Source organism: Castor canadensis, chromosome 6, assembly GCF_047511655.1.
Source record: "Castor canadensis chromosome 6, mCasCan1.hap1v2, whole genome shotgun sequence".
In the NCBI taxonomy this organism is placed as follows: Eukaryota; Metazoa; Chordata; class Mammalia; order Rodentia; family Castoridae; genus Castor; species Castor canadensis.
Genome location: NC_133391.1, coordinates 42,884,204 through 42,905,144, shown reverse-complemented (window position 1 = coordinate 42,905,144; position 20,941 = coordinate 42,884,204). Strand labels below are relative to the sequence as shown.

At 47.0% G+C, this 20,941-nt stretch overlaps 1 protein-coding gene across 29 annotated transcripts in view; it reads right to left on the bottom strand.

Annotated features, from left to right (window-relative positions):
- Window positions 1–20,941, bottom strand: part of Cacna1c (calcium voltage-gated channel subunit alpha1 C) — a 644,607-nt gene that overhangs the window by 105,913 nt on the left and 517,753 nt on the right. For 15 of the 29 annotated variants that reach the window (XM_074076408.1, XM_074076392.1, XM_074076381.1 and 12 more), the window contains 5 exons: window positions 19,193–19,267; window positions 16,668–16,758; window positions 9,467–9,493; window positions 1,757–1,917; window positions 564–789 (listed from right to left, as the gene is read on the bottom strand). In XM_074076408.1, coding sequence (XP_073932509.1) covers window positions 564–789; window positions 1,757–1,917; window positions 9,467–9,493; window positions 16,668–16,758; window positions 19,193–19,267 — 580 coding nt within the window. The remainder of the gene's footprint in view (window positions 1–563; window positions 790–1,756; window positions 1,918–9,466; window positions 9,494–16,667; window positions 16,759–19,192; window positions 19,268–20,941) is intronic. The other 14 variants (XM_074076410.1, XM_074076411.1, XM_074076399.1 and 11 more) reach the window with 1 other exon arrangement.

Genomic DNA, 20,941 nt, shown 5'->3' with positions numbered 1-20,941 from the left:
GGTTTGTTTTTGTTTTGGTGGACTGGAGTTTGAACTCAGGGATTCACAGGTGCAAAGCAAGCCCTTGCAAAACAGGCACTCTACAGCTTGAGCCATCCCTCCATTCTTTTAAAAAACAGAGTATCCATATTAAAGAGTGTGTCTGAGATTTCTGGGAGCAAAGAGACTGACAAGTGGTTGGGTGCTCCCTTTTCTTCTTCCTGCCCTGGGTTTGTACATGATCACTCCACCTCCAGAAGCCATCTGTGACCTTGAGGTGGAATCATCACCAAGGCCAGTGAAGCAAAGGACAGGAAGAGACAAGTCCCTGAAGTTACCTTGGCTGGCACCTCTGGACTTCTTTTATATGACTAAGTTTCTGATTTGCTTAAGCCACTGGGTTGAATCTCTGGGGTTAGCTGCCAAAGGACAGGTCCCCTAAATAAACCAAAGCTCCTCCCTGTTGCATATGAGCCAAGGCTAGACCCTTCCAGAGGCAATAGCTACTCTCCCAACCAAACCCATCCATTTACCTTCTTGCCTTCCAGAAGAACTTCTCTAAAGAGACGCAAGGAGTCACATACCTTGTGATTTTAAAGATCCTCAGTAGCCGGACGCATCTGAGCACGGAGATGCCCAAGGGAGACATGATCTTGGTCTCCACCAGGATGGTCTCCAGGATGCCTCCACACACAATGAAGCAGTCAAAGCGGTTGAAGAGGGACACAAAATAGGCCTGCAGGCCAAGGCTGTACATCTTCAGAAGCATCTCCGCAGTGAACAGGGCCAGGAGGGCCTTATTGGCTGTGTCTGGCAGGTGTAGGAGAGGGGTGGGGGTGCAAGCAGGGGTGGAGAGGGGAGCAGAGAGGGAGAAAGAAAATGGTAACTATCCTATCTTCAGAAAAGAAAAATACTCAGTTCCTTCTTCCTCCCATGACACCTCTTCCATTCACTTCTGCCAGAATGAACAATCAGGGCCAAACCAAGAGGAAAGGGATGTCTGACTACAATCGTCATTTATGTGTGTTGAGCATCCTCCATGCCCCAAGCTTTGTGTGTTATCCTCTCTTCTCTTCACAGTGGCTCTGTGAGGTTTGGAACTGCTGTGGTCAAGCCCACTTTTCAAAGATGAGAAAGGAGGTTCAGAGGTCAGTGGTCTGCCCAAGGCCATGGCCAAAAGCTGAAGCCAGGCTATTTGCCTCTGATCTTTTTACTACTAGACTAACTCTCCCCAGGGACCTGGAATGCAGCCCCAAGCCCTTGTCTGCTTAACTCCCCAGCAGAGATGCTGAGGCATGGGCAGTGGATGCCCTTCTAGTAGGTGCAGGCTGGGCACTGAATCCCAGCCAGCCTTTGGGGACATCTCTGTGTGCTCTGTTTAGACACTGTGCCTCTTGCCTGCCTTTGCTCTTCATGTCCTCACGTGGTCTGGATAACGCCACCTGGAGTGGCAGTAAGGCCTGAGGAATTGAAAATCCATTCTGGGAAGCTGGCAGCCAAGGGTCTGAGATAGCCAAACAAGCTGCAGCTTGTGTCCTTGTCACAGATTCAACAGTGACTGTGGGGGCAGGCAGATGGTGAGGGCCGTGTCAGGTGAGCCCTGTCTGTTTATAACAAGACCGTGCATTTTATTGTGGGGCTCGAAAGCTGCCAGGTTCTGCCAAGTGCCATGGCCACTGGCTGCCTTCCCATCAGCCTTCTGCCTGTGTCATTCCCTCTCTAGGACCTGGGGCTGAGTTAGCAAGAGTAGATGGGGGAGGGAGCCAGGGGTGCTCACCTTGCACTTCTGTGAGCCAGTGGGGCTGGTTGTAGTGCTCCGAGGCAATGGTGAGCGTGTTGAGGAATACCAGGAAAATCACAAGCCAGTAGAAGACGTTGGACTTGACTGCGGCTCGGCACTTTCTTCTGCAAAACCGATTCCACCTGCGCCAGTAGCGGCTGGAAATGGGGCAAGGAGAAAATGGGGTTGGCTGTGAAATGTGGATTTCTTATAATGTGAAACACACCAGGGTGACTTCTTTTCACCTGTAATTAGCCTTACTAGAGCAGTGCAACCTGGTGGTGAGGAGACAAGATTTCCAGTGATTTAACCAGGCTCTACTGCTTACTTAGTTGTGCGACCTTGGGTGCGCCCCCAGACTTCTCTAAACTCTGAGTCTTTCAGCTGTGAAACCAAAACAGGGTCAACTTCAAGAGTTGTGGCATTGATAAAATGCCATATAATGCATCTGGCATGCAGTTGAAGGTGCTCAATATGTCTCTCTCTAATAATGACATTGTTAGAAATCATATTGCAAATATCCAGGGTAGCTAGTGACAGTGGTGGTGGTAGTGAAAAGACTAGAAAGGTCAGATGAATGAAACCTCTGATGTGTCTGCTACCATCTTAGGAACTTCTCATGACCTCTCCATAGTTTTTTAAACAACTCTGCAAAGCAGTTAACCTAAATTTATGAAAGAGAAAACTAAGGGCCACTTGCCCAGCATCACAGAGTGGCATAGGCAGGCCAGGTTTTCTCTCATATCACCCCAAAATACCATTGGTATTTTTTAGAGTTCCTCAGCTAGATCTAATGTGTAACTATGGCTGAGAACTATTAATTTGGATGAACCCAACATTCACATTTTACGATTCTATGTTAGAGGGACTCACAACTTGTCCCTAACTTCATCCCCTTCACTTAGAGACAACATGCAGCTAAGTTGGCAACTCAATAAACCGTATGTTTAATAACTGCCTGCACCATGAAAGAGAGAAGGAAAGGGATGCTTGGAGAGGTGTTGGAAGGGAGACTGCAGAGCCATGCTGAAGACTTTGGGGGAATGACACAATCAGATTGGATTTAAGAAAATGAACATCCAATAGATACAACCACGCTGTCAACTTCTAGATCAGGGACAGTATGAGGAAGACTCTTCCAGGTGTCTGGACTTCATTGATGGAAAAGAAGACACTGAGATGACAGGAGTTTTGGAGACAGATTTAATAGGATTTTGAGGTGACAGGAGAGTAAGGTGAGGGAGAAAGGTATGGAGGGGACTGCCAAGATTTATAGTTGGAATGATCTGGAAGAGTGCACCCTTAACCAACAGAGGGTCAGAGATAGGTGCTCTGGGTAGGGAAATTAGCCAGGGTGAGGGGTGGGGTGGATGCTCAGCTCAGGACATGGGCTTGGGGTGATTGCTGTAGACAGAGCCACCCTGCAGGTAAAGATGATGCCCCTGCCTGGGTAGTAAAGAAAGCAGGAGACACAAGGCAGAATCTTCAAGCATAGTCCAAGAATATCTGATTTTGTTTCCTTAAAATGGCCTCTATTTTTCACTTGCCCTAGTCCAGGCAGACATCCAGGCAGGAGCTGCCTTGAAAGATAGATTTTCAAAGTTCATACTGCAGCTATCTAGTAGGTCATGAGGGCACTGAAAAAGGAATAGAATGAAAAACATCACAGTGTATATCGTATTGCAAGGAAATTACAAAACTAAATAAATCCTTCATGTGTGCGTGAGTGTGCACACATGTGTGCATGTGCCAGGTCAGGACATGAAAAATGGTCTTCCACTTCAGGGCAACAAAATGGAACCAAGGTCTTAGCTTCTAAATCAGCTCACATCATGAATCCAGATTGCCATTTATCTGGCCAGAGATGATCATAAAGACTGTCAGTCACTTCCTCCATGGTGTTATTCTGGTGGAGTGCCAGAATGACATCTCCATTAGCGCTCTCTGGGTTGTGCAGCACTACCAGCAACACAGGGCCAGGTGTTACGTACTCTGTCCCCTTCCTAGCCACTTTCTACAGGATGCCAGGGACAGCTCATACTCTGAAGGCCTAGGGATGGAGACCTCTGCTCTAATGGACCCCTCTATTCATACCCCACATTGCCTTTTGGATAGCTTGACTTCATCTATGTTTTTCACGCTTGTCATTTTCTAGCTAGCATCTGCAAGAAATCCTATTAGCAAGGCTTTGCTGAAACTTGTGATGAAACTAAGGAGCAAGGAGTGACCTAGGAAAGGTGTCCTTTCCTCAGAACTACAGGAGGACTTAGTTTTGGGCTGCAGAGTTGGGAAGGAAGGCAAGCTTAATTTGGGTGGTGTTCTGATCTGACCTGCCCATCAACGGATGCTGCAATACCATCTCCAGCAAGCACTGTTCTCTGCAAGGGACCCTTGGACTTTTTGCTGCTGCTTCAGGGATATTCAGCACATAGAGAAGAAAGAGTATGCAAGTAATGATCAGTCTCCAAATGCACTGTGGAATGCTTGCAAGCTTCCCCTGGATACCATGAGGACAGGAGAGGTAGATGGGACAAAGGAATGGGATAGTGAGACCCAGGCAGTCTCACTGAGGGGTGACCTCTGGAGTTTGCTGAATCATGATACTAAGCAGTCTTACTTTGTCAGGCATGACTACTTATTCCTATGGTTGTCATTATTAATATAGTATAGAAATTTGGTAAGGTGACTTTTTTCCTGAAAAATGAATTCTCAGGACACACTCATAATTGATTTTAAATAGCCTGCAGTATAGTTGCAAAGAATATGTTTAAATAGCTACAATCTCACATTCTAGAAATCACTGCTAATCGTTACGAAGAACACAAAGCAATCAAGGTTGCTTTATTTTACAGTATGTACAAAGTGACTTGGAGTCTGTTTAATACTGAGAACTTGATCAGGCCCCTCCCTCCCCAAGTTCTGGGGTAGCAGATGTGGGGTGCTATGAGTCAGGCCTGTCACGTGGGTCTGGAACGGCTCTGCTCCAGCCCTTTTAAACTAGCCTGCTTCTGCGCAGAGCCATTCTGGAGAGTCACGTGGATTTGAGCTGGGGTGGGGTAATTACTATCCAGAGAAAGTATTTAAAGATAATTACACACCTCCCACTCTTCAAAATATAGCTTTGCTTGACAACTGGTTTCCTGGCAACACTTCCTACTGTATAATAAATGTAATGATTTATTAGAATGTGTAAATTTATTTGTGTGTTTACATATGCATGGAGGATATAGAAATTAAATGATAAAATAGGGAGGAGAAATTTGCCTGCTATTCACATTTCCTTTGCATTAACTAGAGGTCATTTACTGTAGAAATAGAACCTTCTGTATGTAGACAGGGGAGAGAAGGATGGATGTGAATGTGTCTACTGTACTCCTCTCACTGTTTGTAGCCTCATGCTCTGCTCCCTCCCCTAGCTCACCTTACATTCTCCCAACACTGGGCCATGCCCTTGTCTTGCAAGCTATACTCAAGGCCCTCCCACCTCGACACAGGACCTCCACCTCCTGTCTCGGTCTTCCAGGTCCTGCCCATTCTTCAAGGCTCAACATGATAAACATTCCTAGTCATCCCAGCCTTGGCACCTCTGTAGGACTTGTTTGCATTACTTTTGATATGCAGTCAAGAAATGCTAATTGAACATGGACTATGTACTAGATTTTCAACAGTTAGCACAATATACACAGTCTTTGTCTGCATGAAACCCAAACAAGGCTCAGAGCAGCCAGTGAAGAGTCACAATAGAGTACAATATGTGCTTGGGGACTCTGCAAATGTGCTGTTGCAGAGCACATCTTAGCTAGCCCTGGAGGAGCTGGCAGAGGATTCCTAGGGGAAATGACTTGCTATTTCCTCGTATGGCCAGTTAGCACTTATTTTTATGGTTCTTGCCTCTCCAGCAAGATCAGAAGATCCACGACGGGAAGGGACTATGTCTGCCACTTGGCTACAGACCTTTGGTCCACCTCCAGAGCAGGACACTGGTGACAGGTCATGTGAGCTACAGAAACATACCACACAGGTCTACTAACTTCCCGTGGAAGACAAGGCTTAAGATCCCCAGGGCACCTGTCATCTAGGGGGACAAAGGGTGAGGAGTGGACCGTGCTCCTAAAGTGGCTTGCTTGACATGGAACTGCTGACAGGCACTTAGAATAGAAGAGGATATAAAGATAAAGGACGTGCCAGGCTCTCTCTATTGGCTGGAGTAAGTTTCCATCTTTTCTTTAACAGCACTGAGAAAAACAGCAGGAAAAACTATTCGCTTTTAATTTTGTGGATAAGTTTCTAAAAATGGACTATGAGCAATTGGGGCAAACTTGGGTTTGAGCACTGCTGCTTGTGGCATGGCAGAAGTGCAGGGAATGTTGAAGACTGGATGAGATGGTCCTCTCATTTTATAACCCCCCTGGGGCTCACTTCAGAACTCCACTTGGTTATGATCCAGAAACTGCAACAGGCCATCTGATCAATCTCTCAGGTTATAAAAGACCCTCTGAATCATTTGTTCCAAATCTGTCTGTATCCTGTTCTGAACAGTGAGTCCCAAATGATGGAAATCCCTTATTTCACCTAATTCCTTTACACGGAAACCTGGATTGCCACAAGAACCCCCTAGAATTTGCCCTAATATTGTAACTCAATTTGCCAATATTTCCCCAAAATCTCCATTCTAATGATTCTTTTAAATAAACCGTGACTTTGTATTATTCAGACTTGCACATGCAACAGGCCAGCTTGAAGCTCAAATTCTACTATTTGCCATTGTTAAACGGTTTTGCCTAACTGAGAAAATTATTTGAATCACTTCCATAATTCTGGAAGTGTTTTCAACCTATTACCAAATCTTAGATATTTCCTAACCAGACGCCACCGGTGAGCATTGGGTACAGATGGGGCTGCTTGCTATGTGATACTGCTCAGAGCTTCTGGGGTCATGTCTGGGGTAGCCGCCACTCACAACATGTGATGCTTGTGTACTTGAAATGTGGTCAGTCCAAACTGAGATGAGCGGTAAGTGAAACATGCACACTGGATTTCACAGACTCGGTACAAAAAAAGAATGTAAACAATCTCATTACAAATGTGTTATGTTAATTACATGTTTAAAAGTCAGTGTTCTAGCTATACTGGTTTTTAAAAAAGGTGTTCAGATGAATTCCTCCTGTTTATTTGTACTTTTAAAACATGGCTACTAGAAGGATTTTGGAAGTACCCATGTGGTTTGCCTAACTCTACATGCTTCTCTTATGTGGTCGCCTCTGTGCTCACTACTTGAGTGGTGGTGTTGGAGCAGTGTTGGCCAGTGGGATGGTATGGGGTTATCAGCAGGCCATTGGTGAGCCATGTGACCCTGGAGTCCTTTCTAAGCCTTGAGGTTCTCATCTGAAGATGGGTTAATGACCGTACTAACCCACAAGTAATAAGGCATTCAGGAATACAAGGTCTGCTCTCTACATTTCTCTGGTATAGTGAACAGTAACTGCAGAGGGAGAAACCCTTCCAGAGGTAAATGATCAGCGCCAGGGGCTGTTAGACTGAACAAGGTCTCAAGGCTGAGTAGAGATTCCCTCATTTTTTAAAGCTCAGGCTATACCATATATCATTGGACTTAAAAAAATTTATAGAGTGTTCTGAAAAATCTCTAACTTGAGAGAGCCTGCCCAAGTATGCAACCTTCTCCTCTACCCTCCAAATCCTATTTATGCATCCACGATCCTCTCACTTGCATGTACTGAGAATGGAATTGTGGAAATATTTTATATCCTCTTATTGTGTGGGGACTTTGTAACTGTTAAGACCGTAGTACGCTTTCTCAGATTTGCCTGTCAAAATTTACATTTTGTGTGAGTGTGCCTCAAGTCTATTGTCTTACACAGGAAAGGCCATTCATTCATTTGTTCATTCACCCACCAAATACTTATTAAGTCCTGCTATATACCAGCCACTTCTCCACATGCTGGAGATAAAGCAGGAGAATCCACCCATTATTGTGAGAGAGGTTTTTTTTTTTTTTTTCTGTTTCTATAGCTTTCTTTCATGTAGATCTGGCCCTAGATTTTTATATAAAGGAGGTCTCACTTTGAGAGAAAGAGGAAGGGGAGGAAAGCCTGCAATTTCCAGTCCCAGTGGGAGAAAGGAGACAAAAGTGGAGCAGGGTCAGACACCAGAGTCCTCATTTAATCTTAGCCCTTGGTCACTTAGCCCCAGGAGGTTAGAGGGACTTGCAAGGGGACACTGGGGCTAGTGAGCAGGCTCTGCAGGACCCCGGAAGCCTTTGGCTTAGAGTTCTTTCTAGGTGGAGCAGAGAGAGTGCTGGGACACAGGTGGATAGAACACTGCTTTTGCTCCTGGTTCCCCTAGCTCATTTATGAATGTGAAGGACCTGGAATTATCCATGCGGTAAGGAGGTACCTAACATCAGTGGACCAACGGAGCTTGGAGGTCAGAACAGAAGTGGAGATTTCAAGATTAGAGGCAAATGGGGCAGGGGACATGGCCTCCACTGGTGGATGCCCAAACCAGATGGACCTTCTGTACCTCAGCAGGTAGCAGAGCAGCCCAGATTTGCCTAAGCCACAGAGCAAGTAAAAGTCAAGGACTCTTGAATGTTCCAGGACCAGCCTTATCAAACCCTGCTTCTGGGATCTTGAACTCCCCTAACCCATGCATCCAGATGAATCCTAGAGAGGAGCTGGGGCAAAGGAAGTCTGAGTGACTACACATGTGCGCTCCAGGGACTCCTTGCAATGTGCCATCAGGCTATACTTATTCAGCTGGACTAGCTTACTATTTCTAATACTCCCACTAACCTGTCAGAGAGCTAGGGAGGCAAGGTTGGGTTATGAAGAATAAATGAATAATATTCACTAGCAATATAAGTTTGTGAGTTAATTCTTATTCTCCCTTCATATTATCCATACATTCAACACACATGAGGACAGACAGCCTGTTGGACAGGCACTGACCTGGACTCAAGCATGCAGACAGAGCTCAGTGGAGGCATCAGGCCTCTGGCATGAAATAGGGTGAGTGAGGGGCAAAGCATTGTGGGAATGGGGGTATGTGCAGTTGGTGATTTACAAAAGTCTGAGCTCTCCAGACAAAGACATGGGTAGTGATGTCGGTGGAGCTCCATGAAAAGAACTTAAAATGTAAGAGGACAGGGAACCTTTGGGTAACTGCAAGCAGCTGCATGTAGAAGGAACAAAGGTGTTTTCAGGGGAGCACAGAAGGGAAAGCCAAAAGGCAGATTGTGGATTGAGGACCATGAATACTCTAGAAGGTTCTGACATTGTCTCAGAGTAGTGACTCAGAGGGGAGTCTCTGTGCTTTTTGTAATCCTCATCGTGTTCCATAAACGTGAAGGAGGTCAAGATAGTAGCAAGTGTTCACATGTTTATTTTAACTGGACTTCACTGTGCAGGGGAGGGAGACTCAATTGATCTTGACCTTCCAGGAAAAGCGGTGCCCAAAGACTAACAGTCCAAGAGAATTCAACAGGCCTCAGCCCCTGAATTACTTCCCTGATCTGATGCATGAGCCTCTTCTTGACAGCCAATACAAGCAAGAAGCAGGTATCCCCTTCGAAGAACACCCCTTACTCCTCCCCACAACTGTCAGGGATTACCTTGGGTCATCCAAAATGGTACTGAGGATGGAGCTGGTGGGCAGAAGAAAAAAAAAAATGATGTGTATCTCACTCACCTGAACTTTGACTTGGAGATCCGGTGGCTGAAAGAGAAAAAGGAAACATTACCACAGGACATACATTCACTTTCTTCTACTTGAAGAATGTTCAACAATCCCAGAGGACTTTGATGTCTCCCAGGTATATGTGGGCATTGGAAAGATGTGCAGTATGAATTTCAATGTTGGAAAGAAAGAAAACTGTATTTGAATGTGGAGATGGAGGCTTGGCCCAGCTGCCATCTACAAATCCAGTATCTTCACTGGAGAGAGAAAGCACTGTGTCCTCAGAGGATGGGTCTGCCCAGCAAGCTCCATGAGGAAGGGTTAGGAAGAGCTCCATCTTGAGAAAAACCATGGAGGATGGGAAGGCCTCTCCTGAAGATGGGAGGACCCCACCAGCAGAAAACTCACAGGCAGAACACATCACACAGGCTGTCTGCCAGGAGCTCTGCCAAAGCTGGGTTATGAAATGAAGACAAGCCAAAGAACTGGCTGGAAATGCAAAGGCCACCATGTCCCCACCTGAGAGCTACACAGTGGGTGTAAAGAAATGGCCTTGGGTCTGAGAAGAAACCTCAGGCTAGTCCAGTGTAGCCCTGAAGACCTGGGGACAGAAACTTGGGACAGGGTGCTGGTGACAGTTGCCTGGAAAGGTCATTGTATGGGAAGGTTCCTTGAAGAACCTTCCTTGGTCGTATAGGAAAGAGTCCAGGGAGGCTGGAGGAGACAGGAGGTGGGGAGCAGAGGGCAAGAGAGAGGGATTGTAAGTAAGAAGTGTGGGAGAGGGGAAGGAGGGAGAGAAGGAAGGAAAATGTAAACATTTGAGGCCAAAAATTTGAAGGCACATGTCAGCTTAGCATTGGTGCTGAGAGGGAGTGAATACAGACAAGACTGCAGGTGGGGTGACAGTGCTCAGATGGACAAGCAGAAGGACAATGCAGGTGAGAGGATGGAGAAATGGGGATGTGCTAAGAGACCAGGAGAGCTGCGGGGAGAAAACAGGAGGGGCGTTTGGGAGGCAAGTGCTGCAAGCCTGAGTTGTACCAGCCTGGCACAAGGCGAGTTGTATCACATAGCAAGAAAACACCAACCCCTCTCGTTATTTTTTATTAAAAAAAATTAAACCAGAAGATGTGACAGGTGGCAAAGCCATCGTGCATGAGATAATTATATCTCTGGGGCACTGAGAATCAGAGCCAAGTGCCTTTACTGCTCTGAACTGTTAGCTAATAACCTTTTCCCACCCCCAAAGACTGGCTGCTAGGGCTGGAGGGTTTAATCACATGTTAACAAAGCGTGTGGGAGGGGGACCAGGAGCCAAGGGCAGCATTTTTATTTAGAGCTGCAATTTAATGGGGGAAACAAATGTTTTCCAGCTGCTAATTGGGTGATGGGGAAGGCAGGGTACTCTCTCTTTCTCCAGCAGGGCCATGCTGAGCAAGGGACCTTCAGCATCTTCCCCAGCCCCCTCACCTGGCTGTTAAATACACATGAAAGTGGATGGTCACAGTCATCAGCCGTAAGACTGTCTCCGAGCCTGGCCTGGCCCCAGGCCTTCTTGCAGAAGGGTCTCTGTGGTATGTGCTTCATCGCAGACCATTAGGCTCCTCTAAGACTCCCTCTTGCTCTCAATCGAATGGAGTCACAAACAAAACTAGGTTCTTAGAAACTCTCTCATGGGGGAATCCACATCTGAGTGTTCGTATCTCCCAATTAAATGACTCGGAGACATGGAGTGTAGGAGGATTGGGGCTAGGAGTGGCTGTCTGTGATGAGGTCCTCATTTCTGCATGGTCATTGACTGTGGATCACTCCTTGGTGTCCTGATACGCTCTGAGTTGGGGGAAATGGAGCAAGATTTTCTTATCTACCCTGTCTCATGTCCTGATGTACAAGTCTGGGTACCATACTTGGAAGACCAACGTTTTTTGTTGTTTGCAGGGAATTGTGAGCATGGTTTAGGTTCTTTGGGACTGAAACATTCATCCTTTTTTAAGACTGGCACATTTATAGACCACGAGGAGCAATGCTAAGTACCATATCACTTATGGTATTTAAGAAGGGGAGGGTGCTGCTCAGGTGGCATTTGTCTGGGGAGATGAAGGAAAACTCCAGGCCCTAGGAAAGCTAGGCTTCTTAGAACTCTGTCAACTTTAGGCCTTGATCCTTCCATACTTCTTGTGGGCAGGGGCATTCGCTGTAGGACCTACTTCATGAAAACAGAGGTGCACTGCTGCTCAGCAGCCTTCTGCTCCTGGGTGGGGGCCATGGAGTCAGTGTTTGGATAGATGCCCCTCTTACTGTTAGTAAACAAGGCAGAGAGCCCTTGGGCACCTTGGGGCTGTGCCACCACACCACAGCCGGGCTGGTTAGCCTGTGGCAAATGACACCTCCTACTGATTTTTGAAATCTCTGTAGACTCCAAAGAGCCTCTGGCATCTCCAAGCACCAGTGGGCATGTGCAGCTTGCAGACTTCTTGGCTTCTTCATGGTTCATATTCCAGTGAGGCCCAATTTCTTCCTGTGCTTTAAGTGGACTTGTGAAAAGACAGGAGGTAGAGAAGGCTAGTGACCAATACAAGAGTCCACCAGAATAGCTCCACTGTGTCGGAACTGAAGTCCATTCAGCCCCAGACACATTTATGCCCAGGCCTCTAGGATCAACCTTCTGGAAGACCATGGTTTTCTTCCCTGATTTTGAGGTTTGAAATTAGAGACCAACCCCTACGTTTTCTTTTTTTTTTTTGTTTAGTCACTCAATTTGCATTTGTCATTATTTGACAAATATTTGAACTTCTCAGGAGCTATTTATATTTTCAGCCTCTCTTCTTCTTGGAGTAATGAGCACCATATGTTTACTACCTGCTGTGTGAAACAGTTATCTCCCCGAATTACCCCCACTTTGCCTTTGCCATAGTCAGGTGGCACCATAGTCATCATTTGTGTGGACAGCCCTCTGACTCAGCCTCATTTACTTCAGAGCTTTGTCACCACCCCAGCCGTTATTAGGAGAAGGGGCACATTTTGGACGGTCACCACAGAGCACTGCTTCAGCTACTGGGTGCTAAACCTAGTCCTTCCACGTTTGGCCTGATTCTGCTCCCTCCTGTGCACTCATGGAATCCAGTTCTTGCCTGCACTGGATCTTTCCAGTCACTCAGCCTCTTCCAAGACTTCCAGGCCAATGCTAGACTTGACTTCCAGTGCTCAGCTTGATGCCTGGTTATGCCCAGGTGGCTCTTGATACAGGAGGACCACTGCAGTGCTGGGCCTTCATGGCTGAACCTTTGCCTGGTTCACCCCATGTTTTTAGTGCTCCTTGTCTACAAAACCTCCAAAAATGTATGGAATAGTCCTGTGAAGCTGAGTCCATGATTATAGCATCAGTGTCCACTGTGGTGCAGGGCAGCCCATCTCCTAGTGACCCCTTGCAGCTCATGGGTTGGAATCATTCCTGCTGTCCTTCAGGACCCCATCAGACCCCCAGAAGACTGGGGTCTTCTGGCATGACTACCATCACTGACCCTCACAGAGCAGGCTTCTTCTTCTGTGTTCTTTACAGAACTATAGGCTTTAAAGTGTTTCTTTGGAAGGGACCCTCCTAACACATGGGCCTCTGGTGTGTGAGGCCTCAGGATGCGGGATGTGCAATGTCACAGGGCAGCCTGACTTGTTAAGATGAACACAGTCTCCTTTAGAAGCAGCCGCTGCAGATGGTGTTGGCCCCCCTGGCTTCAGCAGGAACTCAAGTCTCTCTAGTCCCTTTGTGCCCAAAGGGAGAGGCTGCACCTCAGAGCAGAGTGCTTTGGCTGAGGCACAGGGAGATTTGGTGGCCTATGGGGAGTAGGCACAAGGACTCATGATACCAGGTTTTCAGCAGCAGAGGCATGCCCCCTTCCATGTACAGTGTCTTCTTGTGTCTCTGAAGTCGACCTTCCCCTCTTCGGTGAGTCCTTCCATAAGCACCCATATTCTCTCCAGCTTCTTTAGCTTCTTCCTTTCCCCTGGGTGCTTCCTGCCTCGAGGATGGCCCCAGCCATGATGCAAATCAGTCCTTCACTGCCATGGCTGCTCCTCTTGCCACCTCCCTGGTGTCCTCCTCCCTCTTGTGGCCTTGATGCTTGAGCGGATGCATCCACTGGCACACCTCCACCCCCCCTCACCCTCCCCGCAGCCACCCCACTAGCACACCCTAAAGCCCTACAAAGTAGAGCTCCAGGACTCCTGACAACCTGCCCATTCTTCCTGTCCCCACATCTCAACTCTGGCCTGGGCCACTGTCATTTGCACATGGGTAGCTATGATAGCCACTTGACTTGTGTGCCCTGCTCCTAATATCAAACCAAACCAAACCAACCTCCCCACTAAGCTTCTATGCTCTTAAAACCTTCAGTGACAAAGACCAAACTCATGAAGGGGTCTTCCAGGTCCCACCCTGTCCCATCCCCGCTGCTCCCTTCTCTCTGCCTGCACACAGACCCTGCCCCACCCCCCAGTCCCCCTGGCTCTGATCGGGATGGTTTCATTACGCTTTGCCTCAGTTCTCAGCTTAACTTTTAATTATTCAAAGAAGCTTTTCCTAACCTGCCAGTCCAAACCAGGTCCCTCTGTTATTGGCCCTGCATTATATTTTCTTCCCCTTCTTAACAGCCCAATTTCTACTTGTTCATTTATTTGTTTAGGGTTCCTTCTATGCTAGATTGCCAGCTCTGAGGAGGTTGGTGGGAATTTTGTTTATGGTGACAACATCAGGCCGGGCATACAGTCCTGAAGGTTCACGTAGAGCTCTGTCCTGTCATCCTTCCTCTCCTGGTGCCCAGGCCAGCACCGCAGAGTATTTTCCTTACACATCTCCATCTATTTTGTTGATTTCTTATTCCTCTGTGTGCTAGTTTCCCCAAGGTTCAACTTTTGGTCTCCTGCTTTCCACCCCTCTGTGAATGGCCTCATTGATAGTTTTACACGAAAACCTCACGTGTGTGTCTCCATACATGCACAAAGCTCAGCCTTAACCTCCATGTCCTGCTGTCTACATGACACCCACAGATCCTTCAGGCTGGCGCCTGCTTCAAATTATACATTAGTCTCTGTATCATGCACTCTTCTCAAGCTTTGATGGATCCCTCCTCTTCATTGCCTCCTGCCATTACTCTCTCCTCAACAAAGCATCATGGGGCAGTTCTTTTCTCTTCATCCTCTGCCCCCCCGGAGCCATCTTTACCCAGGCCTTCTCTCCTCATGGAAGTCCTCATCCTGACCTCTTATTTTACAAGACTTTTAGCTTGAGACTTTGGAAACGTGGGTCTCCCTGGCTCCTCAGTTTCTACTTTTCACTGTCCACATGCTGCTTCTCCCATAAGGAGCACTGGCAGAGTCTCACCCCATTTTGGTCTGGGAGAAGATGGGAGGCAGGGAGATGGGGAAAGACCACGATTCATTAAATGTACATTATAATTCTGGCACTGCAATTGCGTCTTTTGATGTGGAGAATAGATGTATCACAGAGACCATTTCTATAGAGCTCTTGAAGCCTGCAGAGTGCCTCCTCCAAGGAGCTGACAGACAGACTAGAGATTGCCAGGCTCCCTCCACAGGGGCTACCCATGTTCTCTTTCCAGCTGAGTCTCACGTGTTCCTGAGATTCACTGTCAAGTGACTTCTGATGCCAGCTCCCTGTTCCCTGGTATGCAACTTGGGCCATGCCCAAAACCTAGGTTTGCTGGGTCCTTGATCATCTTTTTTCCCATCCCCTCCTGGTGTCCAGCTCACAGAAAGGCCTAGAACTTATGGACTTGAAGGCTTCCTATATACTTTTGCCTGGCATTGCTGTCTGGGGCCCCCTTCCAGAAACTCAAGTGTTTGTTTTGTATGATTCCAAAAGAAGAGAAGAGGGAAAAGGTTTGGATCGCTGCTAAAAAATGTAATTAGCATCGTATTTTAACAACATTTTGACAATAATTGCTTCCCAACAATTTGGAGAAATCTGCAGTGCAGACTCCCTGGTGCCACTGTCAGAGTGAACGATGTGGAGGCCCTGTGTGCCCTGGAAATGGACCTTGCCTGCTCCTCAGCTTCTTCTCTTCCCGCCTCTGGCTCCCAGGCTGTGCTCCAGGCTGTGAGGCCATGTTCAGATTTACTTGCAGCCATCTTTGTGGCAGGGCTACTGAGTCGTGTCATAGAAAGGTGTCATTCCCCAGATGGAGCTGGTTGGAGACATACTACATTTGGGACTGACCCCACTCAGAGCCTGCTGTTTGCAGTTCCTTTCAGTGACTAGGGTGAATTTATAACCATTATACCCCACAGCAGCAGGGAAATCAGCCACCTCCCAAAGCTGATAATGGTCTTGGAGGGCTCATAATCAAGGTCAATGTGATTACATGTACCTGTTTAATCCTTACACTCTGCTTTCTGAGACACTGGACATTGAAGCAGCATTTTGCCTATTTTTAGCAGTTAAGCCATTTTCCCCCTTCACTTTTTTGAGAAGGAACACTGTACAGGGGTGGCTGGTTTCTGTTTTTAAGACTGTGATAACCCACAGGTGAACTGTTCCCTGGGACACCAACCCTGGTTTCATCACACCTGGCCCAATGCTAGGTCAAAGCCAACATCCTGAAGCCAGGGATTGGGATTTGACCCAGGGAAGAGAGGAGTGACTGTAGCAGGCTAGGCTAAGCATGAGTGAATCTGTGCTTACTCAGGTGACATTCCAGCCCCCATAGTCCTTCACTAAAACAATCAGAGCTGCACAAATGGGCCAATAGGCCCATCACCTGGCAGTGACATTTCTTACCTATCTGTTTTTCTTCCAGGCCACACTTTATCACTATGGAAAAGGTGGCCAGCTGGACCAGAGACCCTGAACTACTGTGTCTTGTACAAGGGGGTGAAGGAGATGGGGAGAAACAGACATCAGAATCCCCACCCCTGCCGCCCCTGTATTTCTCTTATGGGATGAAAAGGGGCTCAACATTGCAGTCAACCCCTGCAGAAGTGCTAAACTGAAGATGAGTTTTAATGTTAAGAACCCCACCCCATCTGGGGCCATATCTACCTTGGGCCCTCTTCTCCCTGACCAGTGCCCCGGTTACCACCTAGGATTTCTGGTTCTGGTGGTGAGCTCTAATTTTTTCCCTGCAGGTAGGAGCCAACCCAGCCTCCCATCCCTCAACCCCAGGAAGAGCCCAGTGCTGGGTTCGCCGTGCCTACTCACGCCAGCCTGGCCCCGCAGTTTTCACCCTCGATGTCACCTCCAGCCACGTTTTCAGTGTTGACAGACTCGGTCTCACTTGTGGGCATGCTCACTGCAAGCATCAAAGGAATGCAGGAAAGATGTTGATGGGGGAGGAGAGAAAGGAGAACAGAAGAGTGTTAGTGTGCAACATATGATCTTGGGGCCCAGGGCTGATTGGGCACCATCAGCTGGCCTGGCACTCAAGGTCCAGTTCTGGCAAGGCTGCTTGACTAGGTTAAGTTTTGCTGCCAAGGACACTAAATTAGCGGGGAGGTAGGAAGGAATCTGGTGATCAGATCTTTTACCTTATAGGACACACCTAGAACACGCTGACCATTGAATCCTTTTTCAGCCTTTGTGGCCTCAGAAAAATCATGGGAGCTTTCCATTTGCATGGAGTACTTGCCATAGAAAGAGGAGTTCTTGTGACAAGACTTCACTTTCCTTCCTTCTCCCCACCCCCTACCAGTTCTGAGGGTGTTCAGGTTGTTTGCAGGAAGGGCTTTTTTGCTGTCTGCATGAACTGCCAGGTGGATCTGAGGACTTCCTTCTTCTGCAGTGCATGCTGGGTCAACAGCAAGCTTGCTGTGAGTGGCCACTGAGCCCCACGCTAGCACTGCAGACATTAGGAACAGAGGCACCTAAGTGTGAGATCCACAAAATCAAGGCAGGAAGACAACCTGCTAGGACACCATCTCCCCTTTCAGCAGTCCTGTTGTTCCCATCGCAACAGGCTGACTTGGCATGTAAGCCATAATTCCACTAGAGCCAACATGTCTAGACAACATCTAGCCTCTCCCCAAGGAAGAAGTGGGCTGGATTTCCAAAAAATAGCGAGTCTTATAGATTAGAACCCAACATGATGGCTTAGAAGAAGCTATTTCTTTTATTAGTATTTATTCTTTGAAATGAAAGTTTAGCACAATGAATTCTTCATCAACTTCTGCAAATTTTTAATGTGATGTGAGTTCCTTTTTTTTTTTTTGAGACATGGTCTTGCTGTATAGTCCAGGCTAGACTGAAACTCATGATCTTCCTGACTCAGCCTCTCAAATGCTGGAATTACAAGTAGGTGCTGCCATGCCCTTCACGTTCCTTCATTTTGCCAACATTGGTTCTTTAGAGTGGAGTGATTAAGCTCTCCTTCTGAAACAGAAGTCCTCATCTGGTGAGAAACTCACTAACCCTCAGCAGCCACAGCACCTGGGTGTGGCATTGGGTGACAAGTCTCCACGGGGCTGCCACAGCCCAGGAAAACACTTCTACAGGTTGTATGGGTGATGATGGATGTGAACTTCTCACAGTTTCTTTTCTTTTTTGGATGAAGACAAATCAGGTGAATGAGAAAAGACTCATTTCAAGAAAATGGAAGATACAAATAGGAATCCCGTGACTTACCATGACTTTCACTCTCATGTAGGAGAGACCTCTCCAACCCAGGATTCCTTTCCAATAAAGTTGGGTAAAAAGAAATCCAGATGTCATCTCATGGATGTTTAGAGCTGGATGGACTTTATAGAGATTATCCAACCCTATCATGCTCCCTTCATTTCACAAGAGAGTAAGGTGAGGCCAGGAGCAGGGGTGTGATGCTCAAGGTCACATGGTGTATTTGGGGAGGTACTGGGAATGGGGTTTGGGGGTCATGCCCCCATAACATGCTCATCTTAATTGCCCCAATGTTGACTAACTTCCTTCTCTACAATGTAGGATAAGATGATGTTGATGAAGCTGAACCAGGCTCTGGGAGCAGCACTGGAGGGTGGCGAATAGCCCAGCAGTGAGTTTTCAGCACTATGTTCACATTAAAGCCCCAGGTTTGAGGGAGCTGGGGGACCAGTCCTTAGGGTTGGTTTAGCACCAGGCCCTGAGAAGATAGATCTTCAGAGCTTTCCAGGGTCTTGCTGAATCTATACTAAATGGTAAAATTGAAGAGCCTTCCACCTTTCAACCCATTTCCCTCCAGCCATCTTTGACTCAGGCTCCTTTAACTCTCCAGGCACCATTATTGGAAGGGCTGAGCCCTGTGTAGAAAGCCACCTGACTTTGTGACATTGGCTCCTACAGAGTCCTGTATGTGCGAGTGGAGAATGTGGCAGTGTGGCTCAGAAAGACATTAGAGTTAGGAGAGGGCAGGCCTGGGCTTCAGGAGTAAGCACACCATCTTCTAAATCAAGGCACTGCCCATACCAGCCTGGTCACTTTGCATGTACAGTGACTGTATCCTTGGCTGGCACTGTCCAAAGGAAGGGCTCCGTTAAGGCATAGCTGCTGTGATTGTCATGCCTGCCAACTTCATACATAGGAGGAGATGATGTGCCAGAGGCTGTGAGAGGGACAGGTTGCCATCCTCTCACAAAATACACACACACAAACACATACACATACGTGCATGTGAACGCTCACACACAACTACCACACCATAAGCATCAAGAGAAACACCCCCCGTCCAGTGCAGTGTGGACCAACGCACATTTATGCACACAGAGCACAGGGGACATTACCATGGCTTTCTGTGGAGTGACTAAACCAAGCAAACTTCCCCTTCTTCTGATCAAGCAAGCCCGCTGGAGCGCCTCCTTTCACAGACAAGATGGTCAGTGTCAAGAACGGGAACGACATCAACAGAGAACATGCAGTCAGCCACAGGCAAAAGAAAGAAACAACTGTTTTCACATAGAACATTCATTATCATCCCCAAAAACTAACCAAAAAATTTAAAAACTAATCAACCAAAACATATAAGAAAATACAGCGAAACAGAACCACAATCTCAAATCAGGAGAGTTAATAACACAAAACAAACAATGAATGGAGTAAAACAAATGGTGGGCTCCAGCAGAAGTTTCTGTCTACAGTGGCATAGCTAATGGAGACTTGGAGAGGGCTTTGGTGGGGCTGCCACTATCCCTGCACCTCGTGGGTAACTGTTAAGATCAAACTACAGCTCTGGCACCAGCCTTCACCTTACCCACTGGCCATATTGCAAAATTGTCACCTGTAGTGAACTCAAGGGCTCTCTCATCCCTTATACCTGGATGGTGTCACTTGCAGGTGGGACAAACAGCCACTGATCTGCTTGCCCCTTCATCCAGTTCAGTCATTTGGTTCCATTCAATAATGGCCAAGTTCCTAGTGCCTCAATCCTGCACACATCCAGAACACATCTGTCTGCTTATTTTTCTTTTGCAAATGTTGATTTTGTATTAATCTTTTGGCAGTATGTATTCATTTCATACTCTTTTGAATGAATAGTGCATTTCTCTTTCTGTTTTATTTTTAAGAGAGATAAACTGAGAGTCTGCTTCAGGAACAGAACAGCTAAGCTTCCTTTGGTATCTGAGTTTAGTTGGTTTAAGAGGGCAAAGCACATGTTAGGTTGCAGTACTGGGGTTGGGAACTCAGGGCCTTATGCTTGCTAGGCAGGTGGTCTCTTGAGAAGCCTTGTAAACAATGGAGAAGAATTCTGTATACTTCTGTTGGCCTGGGCTGTAGCTGAAGAGGAGGGACTTAGAGGATAGTGTGACAGTAGGAAGGGGGCATTCTATATTCTGGGATGACCTGAGTTTGTGATGCTCAATGATTTAGCTAATTCTTTAGAAAACCTTTCCTCACTTCACTTGATAAAGCTAGCACTTACAGTACTTCTGAGAGGCCACAGTTGTAGGCGTCCCTGTTCTTAAGCGATTGGCAGCAGTATCATAGTGGATTCTTGAAGGGAAACAGGGTTCCCAAACTGTAAAAGCTGAGAATCATAAATGCTGGATATCCCGTGGTGAGATGGAAAGCCTGGCCCTCCTTTGGTCTCTTAAATGACGAGTTGGTAGGAAACTAAGGCAGAAAGATGGCAAAGCAGGGACTCAGGGGCACCTTTTCCCTAAGACAGCCACTTCAATACCCTCGAAGTGAAGGGCTCATCTGCACATAAGGTCTGGATGACACCCTCTGTAAAACTTTGTTGGTTTTGGAAGGAGGATGCTGAGGAGCTCTAGAGAGGAAGCCTGTTTTTTGACTTTCTTTCTTTCTTATTTTAAAAATTTAATTATTTATTTATTTTTGTTTTTGCTGGGGTTTGAATACAGGCTTGCTAGGCAGTGCTCTATCACCTCAGCCATACCCCCAGCCTTTTTTGCTTTACTTATTTTTGAGATAGGGTCTTATTTTTATTCCCTAGGTGGGCTTGGACCAGGATCCTCCTATTTATTATGCTCCCCACATAGCTGAGGTGACAGGCATGTACCACTACATCTAAA